General features: G+C 58.1%; 1 protein-coding gene across 4 annotated transcripts in view; it reads right to left on the bottom strand.

The window, feature by feature from the left end:
* Positions 1-3,762: 3,762 nt before the first annotated feature.
* Positions 3,763-11,271, bottom strand: part of TOMM40L (translocase of outer mitochondrial membrane 40 like) — a 10,688-nt gene continuing 3,179 nt past the window's right edge. Inside the window, exons 3-8 of one of the 4 annotated variants that reach the window (XM_078882481.1) lie at positions 11,233-11,271; positions 10,652-10,757; positions 9,685-9,988; positions 6,061-6,137; positions 5,842-5,944; positions 3,763-5,296 (exon numbers count right to left, since the gene is read on the bottom strand). The exon at positions 11,233-11,271 is cut by the window's right edge and continues 63 nt beyond it. In XM_078882481.1, the coding sequence (XP_078738607.1) occupies positions 5,050-5,296; positions 5,842-5,944; positions 6,061-6,137; positions 9,685-9,988; positions 10,652-10,757; positions 11,233-11,271 (876 nt within the window). In that variant the 3' untranslated portion in view covers positions 3,763-5,049. The remainder of the gene's footprint in view (positions 5,297-5,841; positions 5,945-6,060; positions 6,138-9,684; positions 9,989-10,651; positions 10,758-11,232) is intronic. The other 3 variants (XM_078882479.1, XM_078882480.1, XM_078882482.1) reach the window with 3 other exon arrangements.

Genomic DNA, 11,271 nt, shown 5'->3' with positions numbered 1-11,271 from the left:
CCCACCCACCCACCCACCCTCTCACCCACCCACCCACCCACCCTCTCACCCACCCACCCACCCACCCACCCACCCTCTCACCCACCCACCCACCCACCCACCCTCTCACCCACCCACCCACCCACCCACCCTCTCACCCACCCACCCACCCACCCTCTCACTCACCCACCCACCCACCCACCCACCCTCTCACCCACCCACCCACCCACCCTCTCACCCACCCACCCACCCACCCTCTCACCCACCCACCCTCTCACCCACCCACCCTCTCACCCACCCACCCACCCACCCACCCTCTCACCCACCCACCCACCCACCCTCTCACCCACCCACCCTCCCACCCACCCTCTCACCCACCCACCCTCCCACCCACCCTCTCACCCACCCACCCTCTCACCCACCCACCCACCCACCCTCTCACCCACCCACCCACCCACCCTCTCACCCACCCACCCACCCACCCTCTCACCCACCCACCCACCCACCCACCCTCTCACCCACCCACCCACCCACCCACCCACCCTCTCACCCACCCACCCACCCACCCACCCTCTCACCCACCCACCCACCCACCCTCTCACCCACCCACCCACCCACCCTCTCACCCACCCACCCACCCACCCTCTCACCCACCCACCCACCCACCCTCTCACCCACCCACCCACCCACCCACCCTCTCACCCACCCACCCTCTCACCCACCCACCCACCCACCCTCTCACCCACCCACCCACCCACCCACCCTCTCACCCACCCACCCACCCACCCTCTCACCCACCCACCCACCCACCCTCTCACCCACCCACCCACCCACCCTCTCACCCACCCACCCACCCACCCACCCTCTCACCCACCCACCCTCTCACCCACCCACCCACCCACCCACCCTCTCACCCACCCACCCTCTCACCCACCCACCCACCCACCCTCTCACCCACCCACCCTCTCACCCACCCACCCACCCACCCACCCTCTCACCCACCCACCCACCCACCCACCCTCCCACCCACCCACCCACCCTCTCACCCACCCACCCACCCACCCTCTCACCCACCCACCCACCCACCCTCTCACCCACCCACCCACCCACCCTCTCACCCACCCACCCACCCACCCTCTCACCCACCCACCCACCCACCCTCTCACCCACCCACCCACCCACTCACCCTCTCACCCTCTCACTCAGCCTCTCCTCACTTACCCATCCACTGGTGAGTTGAATCATCCTCAGTCGGATTTAGCAGCAAATGTCACGAAGTTTCACTCGAAACTGCGTGGAGCGACTTCGGGGAGGACTACACCGGAAGTCGGGAACAGAACACCGGAAGTCGTAATCACAACACCGGAAATTGGTTGCACAGCACCGGAAGTCATAATCACAAAACCGGAAGTCGTAATCACAGCACCGGAAATTGGTTGCACAGCACCGGAAGTCATAATCACAACACCGGAAATTGGTTGCACAGCACCGGAAGTCATAATCACAAAACCGGAAGTCGTAATCACAACACCGGAAATTGGTTGCACAGCACCGGAAGTCATAATCACAAAACCGGAAGTCGTAATCACAACACCGGAAATTGGTTGCACAGCACCGGAAGTGGCCTGGCGCGTTGTGAATCTCCGGTACGGCACGTGTCAACTTCACTCCTTTGGCTGTGGTCGGGTGGCGGAGGGTCTGGTGACACAAATATGGTGACTCCGCAGCAGAGGTCGCAAACGGGTTTTGATTCCTTACCCGTACCCGGCTGCACCAGGGTCGCAAACGGGTACCCGTACCCGGCCATACCCGTACCCCACCCGGCTGGGTACGGGTAGGGTACGGGTATCGGGTACCCGATTGCGACCTCTGGGATGAAGCCACGTTGCAGGCGCGGGTGGGTTGATTCTAGGAACTTGAATTGTGAGAAGAGACAAGACGTTGGGAAATGAGTGACAAACGGTTACTCACCAGTGACTCACGGCCTACCCGTACCCGTACCTGGCCGCACCAGGGTCGCAAATGGGTACCCGAACCCGGCCGGGTACGGGTAGACGGGTATCGGGTAGGGTACGGGTATCGGGTACCCGGTTGCGACCTCTGCTCCGCCATTGCTGCAGGTGGCTGCCTGTAACCCAGCGATGTGGAGGCAGAAGCAGCAGCAGCAGCAGCGAGGGTTGGTGGCTCGCACGCAAGACGTTGTTGCCAAGTGGCTGAGGCGGGTTGGTTGGTCGCGTGGTTATTTTATTCAAAACGACTTTTACAAACATCTCGGCGGCGCTCGGAAAAAACCCCCCCACCCCAAACAAGACACGAGGAAGAACGGATCGGAGAACGTCCACAAGTCCATCGCCAGAGGACGCAAAGTGCTGCCCGCCGGGCACCTGGGCAGGCAGGACCACCTTTGTCTCCACAGTTACGACGCTGACACACTGAACCAGATGCTCATTTAAGGCTGAGTTGACCCGAGGGGAGATGGCTCGGTTTTCGACAGTCGTCACTGTTCTCCGTGAATCGAACTGGGGGATGGCTTCACCACCGTATAGCCTACACAGACTGCGGGGGCAAGTGCTGTTAGCGAGCACCTATTAAGGCAGGCACAGCACACGAGGGGGTGGGTGGCCAGCACCACGCCCGGCCACCTTTGTCTCCCCAGTGACGATGTTTACAATAACACCGCACCAGCTACTCATTTAAGGCTGAGTCGCCCTAGGGGAAAGCCCAGGACCGGTTCGAATATTCGGCACTGTGTTTTTTGGTCGTGAGCGGAAATCTTCTCACTCGGGTCGCCGGGTTCGTGGTGCGGTGCGTTAACCACAGCGCCACCGCTCCCCTCGAGACTCACACAGACACAGACAGATACACAGACAAAGATCCCCCATGTAGCCTGGACAGACTGTAAGAGCAAGTGCTGTTAGCGAGCACCTATAAAGGCTGGGACGGTACACAAGGGGGTGGGGGGCCAGCGCCAAGCCCGACCTCCTTTGTCTCCCCCAGGGGCGATGTTTTACCCACTGCACCAGGTACTCATTCGAGGCTGAGTCAACCTAGGGGAGGCCCAGAACCGGTTCAGGTAATCGTCACTGGTGTTGGGCGTGAACGGGAATCGAACTCTGGGCGCCGGATTCGTAGCGCAGCGTCGCGCTAACCGCTACACCACCGCTCCCCACACACACACAGACACACACACACACAGTGACACAGACACACACACACAGAGACACACACAGAGACACACAGAGACACAGACACACACACAGACACACAGACACACAGACAGACACACAGACGCACACACAGAGACAGACACACACACACAGACACACAGACACACACAGACACACAGAGACACACACAGTGACACACAGACAGACACACAGACGCACACACACAGATACACACGCACACAGACACACAGAGACACACACACACACACAGAGACACACACACAGACGCACGCACACACATACACAGACACACACACACAGAGACACACACACACGCACACACACGCACACACACACACGCACACACACAGACACACACACACACAGACGCACGCACACACACACACACAGACGCACGCACACAGACAAAGATCCCCCGTATAGCCTTAACAGACTGTAGGGGCAAGTGCTGTTAGCGAGCACCTATGAAGGCCGGAACGGTACACGAGGGGGTGGGTGGCCAGCACCACGCCCGACCGCCTTTGTCTCCCCAGTGGCGATGTTTACACACCGCACCAGGTACTCATTTAAGGCTGAGTCGACCTAGGGGAGGCCCAGGACCGGTTCAGATAATCGTCACTGGTGTTAGCCGTGAGCGGGAATCGAACTCGGGTCGCCAGGTTCATAGCGCAGCGCGCTAACCGCTACACTACCGCTCCCCACACACACACACACACAGAGACACACACACAGACGCACGCACACACATACACAGACACACACACACAGAGACACACACACACGCACACACACGCACACACACACACGCACACACACAGACACACACACACACAGACGCACGCACACACACACACACAGACGCACGCACACAGACGCACACACACACACACACAGACACACACACACACACAGACGCACGCACGGGGACACGGAAGGCAGAGCGAGCGGTCTCATCCCGGGACGGGGGAAGCGTTTGGCCGTGCGCGCTACACCGGGATGACGAATTGCGGGAAAACGAGGATACATTATGTGAATGTACAGGGCAGCCAATGGGCGATGAATCCACCGCATGATGAGTGATACATTATGTGAATGTTCAGAGTAAGTGGTTCTCCTTCAATGGCCCATGCAAGTGGACATCACAGAACTACACCTGAGACCCCTCCTCCTTCAAGCGACTCTCTGCTCCACTCAGAACGGAACCCGCGGAAATCTGTTTTACATGGTTAAAATAACATCTTTCCAATGATTACACAGTTTGCACCCATCATCACGGTTGAAGCCATGTCTGTGTTTGTATATCTGGATGGCTTCGTCTACAAACCTTTGATGGTAGCCAGGAGGTTTGCAGAGCACCTTGGTCTCGGAAAAAACAATCTCATGAGAGCCCACAGCGTTGTGGCAATGATCGGCAACGGCGGAAGACTCAATGTTGCCGTGTTTCAGATCTGACTTGTGCTCGCGGACACGATCGGAGAAGTGACGTTTCGTTTCCCCAATGTAACAGTCACCACAGCTGCAACTCAGTTTGTAGACTCCAGGATATTGCAAGTCAGGGATGACATCTTTTACAGATGGGATTAGATCACGGATTTTATGTACTGTACCGAATCGGACTTGGATCTTATGTTGGTTTATTATTATTTTTTTTTTATATTTTCACCTACGTGACTTTACCGAAAAAACCTAAGAGTGAATCCTTGCATTCACGAAAGCTTCAAATCTAGAATGTTGGTGGTGGTGTTGGTGGTGGTAGCGGTGTAGATGCTGTTGTTGATGGGGGTGATTCTAATTGATGGTTGGAGTGGCGATGGTGGTGGTTCTGATGGTGGTAGATTTGATAAGTGGTTGCGGTGGTAGCGCTGGTAGCGGTGGTTGCGGTTCACCCGGCGGTGAGGCTGAAGCCGCGCCGGAAGCGGTGGTGGTGGTGGCGGTTGGGTTGGTGGTGGTTGACTTGGTTGTGGTTGTTGTGGTTGTGGTGGTTGCGGTTCACCCGGCGGTGAGGCTGAATCCGCACTGGAAGCGGCTGCGGCGGTGGCTCAGGAAGGCTCCGAGCGCCAGCGTGAGCGGTAGCGGCCTCAGCCGCCTCTCCAGCACCGCGCCAACCACCCAGTTGCTGTCGGCACACGCTGGTACAACCACCACCACAACCACCACAACCACCACCATAACCACACAGTTAGTGTCGGCATACGCTGGTACCACCACCACAACCACCACAACCACCACAACCACCACCACAACCACCATCACAACCACCCAGTTAGTGTCGGCACACGCTGGCACAACCACCACAACCACCCAGTTAGTGTCGGCACACGCTGGCACAACCACCACAACCACCACAACCACCACCACCACAACCACCACCACCACAACCACCACCACCACCACCCCCCCCCCCCACCGAGCTGGTGAGCGAGTGAGTGAGTGAGCTGGTGAGCGAGCTGGTGAGCGAGTTGGTGAGTGAGCGAGTGAGTGAGCTGGTGAGCGAGTGAGTGAGCTGGTGAGCGAGCTGGTGAGCGAGCTGGTGAGCGAGCTGGTGAGCGAGTGAGTGAGCTGGTGAGTGAGTGAGCTGGTGAGCGAGTGAGCGAGCTGGTGAGCGAGCTGGTGAGTGAGCGAGCTGGTGAGCGAGCGAGCGAGTGAGTGAGCTGGTGAGCGAGTGAGTGAGCACCTCTGAAGACGGTGCTGGTGCGCGGCAGCGTGAGTTGGTAGGCGAACGCGAAGCTGCTCTCGCGCGTCCGCGTGCTCGCCTCGAACTCCACCCCCACCTGCACCTGCGCCCCTCACGCACACGCAGGCAAAGGTCCCCCCCGTAGCCTGCCCGCGCCGCCGGGCCAAGTGCCGTGCGTGGGGCGGGCGGCGCACCGAGGTTGCGTGGCGGGTGCCGTACCTGGCGGTTGGCCCTGTGGTAGTAGCTGGCGTGCGCACCGCCCTGGCCCACGTTCAGCGTCGCCACCCAGTTCTCTCCTGCGCACACACGCACGCACACACGCACACACACGCGTACACACACGCGTACACACACGCACACATACGCGCACGCACGCACGCACGCATGCGGGCACGCACACACACACGCACACACACACGCACACACACACGCGCGGTGCCCGCCAGAAAGAGACACGCGGGGGACACGTGGTGTGGGTGTGGTGTGTGTGTACGTGTGCGGTGTGTGTGTGAGTGGTGCGTGTGTGTGTGTGTACGTGAGTGGTGCGTGTGTGTACGTGAGTGGTGCGTGTATGTGTGCGTGCGTGTGGGTGGTGTGTGTGCGTGTGTGTATGTGTGCGTGTGTGTGTACGTGTGTGTGTACGTGTGTACGTGAGTGGTGCGTGTGTGTACGTGAGTGGTGCGTGTACGTGAGTGGTGCGTGTGTGTGCGTGTGTGTGTGTACGTGTGTGTGTGTATGTGTGTGTGTACGTGAGTGGTGTGTGTGTGTATGTGTGTGTGTACGTGAGTGGTGCGTGTGTGTGTGTACGTGAGTGGTGCGTGTGTGTACGTGTGTGGTGTACGCGTGTGTACGTAAGTGGTGTGTGTGTGTGCGTGTGTGCGTGTGCGTGCGTGTGCGTGTGTACGTGAGTGGTGTGTGTGTGTGCGTGTACGTGTGTGCGGTGAAGTGTGCGTGTGTGTGGTGTATGTGCGTGTGTGTGTGAGTGTGTGTGTACGTGTGCGGTGTGTGTGTACGTGAGTGGTGCGTGTACGTGAGTGGTGTGTGTGTGTACATGTGTGTGTGTATGTGTGTGTGTACGTGTGTGTGTACTTGTGTGTGTGTATGTGTGTGTGTACGTGCGTGTGTGTGTGTGTACGTGAGTGGTGCGTGTGTGTGTGTACGTGTGTGTGTGTGCGTGTGTGTGTGTACGTGTGTGTGTGTATGTGTGTGTGTACGTGAGTGGTGCGTGTACGTGAGTGGTGTGTGTGTGTACGTGTGTGTGTGTATGCGTGTGTGTACGTGTGTGTGTGTACGTGCGTGTGTGTACGTGTGTGTGTACGTGCGTGTGTACGTGAGTGGTGCGTGTGTGTGTGTACGTGTGTGTGTGTACGTGTGTGTGTACGTGCGTGTGTGTACGTGTGTGTGTACGTGCGTGTGTACGTGAGTGGTACGTGTGTGTGTGTACGTGCGTGTGTGTACGTGTGTGTGTACGTGAGTGTGTACGTGAGTGGTGCGTGTGTGTGTGTACGTGAGTGGTGCGTGTGTGTGTGTACGTGTGTGTGTACGTGCGTGTGTGTGTACGTGAGTGTGTGTGCGTGTGTACGTGCGTGTGTGTGTACGTGAGTGGTGCGTGCGTGTGTGTACGTGTGTTTGTACGTGAGTGGTGCGTGTGTGTGTGTACGTGAGTGGTGCGTGTGTGTGTGTGTGTGTACGTGAGTGGTGTGTGTGTGTGTGTACGTGTGCGTGTGTGTGTGTACGTGTGCGTGTGTACGTGTGTGTGTGTACGTGTGTGTGTGTGCGTGTGTGCGTGTGTGTGTGTACGTGTGTGTGTACGTGAGTGGTGCGTGTGTGTGTGTACGTGTGCGTGTGTACGTGTGTGTGTGTACGTGTGTGTGTGTGCGTGTGTGCGTGTGTGTGTGTACGTGTGTGTGTACGTCAGTGGTGCGTGTGTGTGTGTACGTGTGTGTGCGTGTGTACGTGAGTGGTGCGTGTGTGTGTGTGCGTGTGTGTACGTGTGTGTGTGTACGTGTGTGTGTGTGCGTGTGTGTGTACGTGAGTGGTGCGTGTGTGTGTGCGTGTGTGTACGTGTGTGTGTACGTGTGTGTACGTGTGTGTGTGCGTGTGTGTGTACGTGAGTGGTGCGTGTGTGTGTGTGCATGTGTGTACGTGTGTGTACGTGTGTGTGTGTGCGTGTGTGTACGTGTGTGTGTGTACGTGTGTGTGTGTACGTGTGTGTGTGTGTACGTGTGTGTGTGTACGTGTGTGTGTGTGTGTACGTGTGTGCGTGTGTGTACGTGTGTGTGTGTACGTGTGTGTGTGTACGTGTGTGTGTGTGTGTGTGTACGTGTGTGTGTGTACGTGTGTACGTGTGTGTACGTGTGTGTGTGTACGTGTGTGTGTGTACGTGTGTGTGTGTACGTGTGTGTGTGTGTGTGTGTACGTGTGTGTACGTGTGTGTGTGTACGTGTGTGTGTGTACGTGTGTGTGTGTACGTGTGTGTGTACGTGTGTGTGTGTACGTGTGTGTGTATGTGTACGTGTGTGTGTACGTGTGTGTATGTGTGTGTGTACGTGTGTGTGTGTACGTGTGTGTGCGTGTGTACGTGTGTGTGTGCGTGCGTGTGTACGTGTGTGTGTGTGCGTGTGTGTGTACGTGTGTGTGTACGTGAGTGGTGCGTGTGTGTGTGTACGTCAGTGGTGCGTGTGTGTGTGTACGTGTGTGTGCGTGTGTGTGTGTGCGTGTGTACGTGAGTGGTGCGTGTGTGTGTGTGCGTGTGTGTACGTGTGTGTGTGTACGTGTGTGTGTGTGCGTGTGTGTGTACGTGAGTGGTGCGTGTGTGTGTGCGTGTGTGTACGTGTGTGTGTACGTGTGTGTACGTGTGTGTGTGCGTGTGTGTGTACGTGAGTGGTGCGTGTGTGTGTGTGTGCATGTGTGTACGTGTGTGTACGTGTGTGTGTGTGCGTGTGTGTACGTGTGTGTGTGTACGTGTGTGTGTGTACGTGTGTGTGTGTGTACGTGTGTGTGTGTACGTGTGTGTGTGTGTGTGTACGTGTGTGCGTGTGTGTACGTGTGTGTGTGTACGTGTGTGTGTGTGTACGTGTGTGTGTGTACGTGTGTACGTGTGTGTACGTGTGTGTGTGTACGTGTGTGTGTGTACGTGTGTGTGTGTACGTGTGTGTGTGTGTGTGTGTACGTGTGTGTGTACGTGTGTGTGTGTACGTGTGTGTGTATGTGTACGTGTGTGTGTGCGTGTGTGTGTGTACGTGTGTGTGTGCGTGTGTGTGTGTACGTGTGTGTGTGTGTGTACGTGTGTGTGTACGTGTGTGTGTGTACGTGTGTGTGTGTGTGTACGTGTGTGTATGTGTGTGTGTACGTGTGTGTGTGTACGTGTGTGTGCGTGTGTACGTGTGTGTGTGCGTGTGTGTGTACGTGTGTGTGTGCGTGTGTGTGTGTACGTGTGTGTGTGTGCGTGTGTGTGTACGTGTGTGTGTGCGTGTGTGTACGTATGTGTGTACGTGTGTGTGTGTGCGTGTGTGTGTACGTGTGTGTGTGTACGTGTGTGTGTGTGTGTACGTGTGTGTGTGTGCGTGTGTGTGTACGTGTGTGTGTGCGTGTGTGTGTGTGTGTGCGTGTGTGTGTACGTGTGTGTGTGCGTGTGTGTGTGTACGTGTGCGTGTGTGTGTACGTGTGTGTGTGCGTGTGTGTGTGTACGTGTGTGTGTGTACGTATGTGTGTACGTGTGTGTGTGTGCGTGTATGTGTACGTGTGTGTGTGCGTGTGTGTGTGTACGTGTGTGTGTGTGCGTGTGTACGTGTGTGTGTGTGCGTGTGTACGTGTGTGTGTGTACGTGAGTGGTGCGTGTACCGGTGTAGCGCCCCGCGGCCGTGAGGATGGCCCCGTGGGTGCCGGCGTGCCGGTGCAGCACGAGCTCCCCGCCCAGCGCCAGCCCCCCCCACACGCTCTGCAGGAAGTGCGCCACTGCCACGCCTGCCAACACCCACCACCACCGTCACCACCACCGTCACCACCACCGTCACCACCACCGTCACCACCACCGTCACCACCACCACCACCGTCACCACCACCGTCACCACCACCATCACCACCATCGCCACCACCAGCGCCAGCCCCCCCCACACGCTCTGCAGGAAGTGCGCCACTGCCACGCCTGCCAACACCCACCACCACCACCGTCACCACCGTCATCACCACCACCACCACCATCGTCACCACTGTCACCACCACCGCCACCACCACCAGTAACACCGTCACCAACACCACCACCACCACCACCGTCACCCCACCACCACCACCAGTAACACCGTCACCAACACCACCACCACCGTCACCACCACCACCGTTACCCCACCACCAACGAGACCACGACAACCTTCACAACCTACACCACCTGCACCACCACCAGTAACACCGTCACCAACACCACCACCATCACCACCAGCAGCCCTACGAACCTGGCAGAAACCCCAATTCGATTCCCGCTCACGGCTACCGACACCGATCACAGCGAATATCTGAACCGGTCCTGGGCCTCCACTAGGTCGACTCAGCCTTAAACGAGTACAATGGGGCGGTTTCTAAACATCAGCACTGGGGAGACAAAGGCGGCCGGGCGTGGTGTTGGCCACCCACCCCCTCGTGCGCCGTGCCGGCCTTCTTTCGTGCTCGCAAACAGCACTTGCCACAACAATCTGTTAGGGCTACACGGGGGATCTTTGTCTTGTGCGATCGTGTAGCAGCGAGCGAATTCGGCCGCTAGATCCAGTGTCAAGCTGATGTGGCTAGCGTAGCGGCGGTGCGTTGGCGTCACGACCGGACGTGTTGGGGAGGTTGGGGTGTCCCAGCGTGAGCGTGGCTGTGAAGTCGTCTCCCCTGTACTCCGTGTCCAGCTGCCAATTCACGAAGCGATCTTGCTGGGTCTACGGGGACACACACGGGGAGACACACGGGGAGACACAGACACGGAGACATTCAGTGAGACACGGGGAGACGCACGGGGAGACACAGAGACACACACGGAGACCTTCCGTGAGACACGGTGAGACACGGGGAGACACAGAGACACACACGGAGACCTTCCGTGAGACACGGTGAGACACGGGGAGACACACGGGGAGACACACGGGGAGACACAGACACGGAGACACAGACACACACACGGAGACATTCCGTGAGACACGGGGAGACACACAGAGACACGGAGGATCCCGTGACGCCATCGGCGAGAGCCGCCGTCCATCGCTTACCGGCGTCACGGGCAGCACGTTGGCCAGATTTAGAAGAAACGTCAAACAAAAAATTGGGCTCTAACTTCGCGCACGGCAGGCGACGCCGCCGGACCCTGGCAGGAACCTCCTGTGAGCGAGCCGCGGGGCTCGGCGCGCCTGCTCGCACCTGGAAGACGGCCTTGGTGCGGATGTGCTCGGACAGCCG

This window comes from Lampetra fluviatilis, chromosome 65 (assembly GCF_964198595.1).
Source record: "Lampetra fluviatilis chromosome 65, kcLamFluv1.1, whole genome shotgun sequence".
Lineage (NCBI taxonomy): Eukaryota > Metazoa > Chordata > Hyperoartia > Petromyzontiformes > Petromyzontidae > Lampetra > Lampetra fluviatilis.
This window is presented reverse-complemented; position numbering and strand designations above follow the sequence as displayed.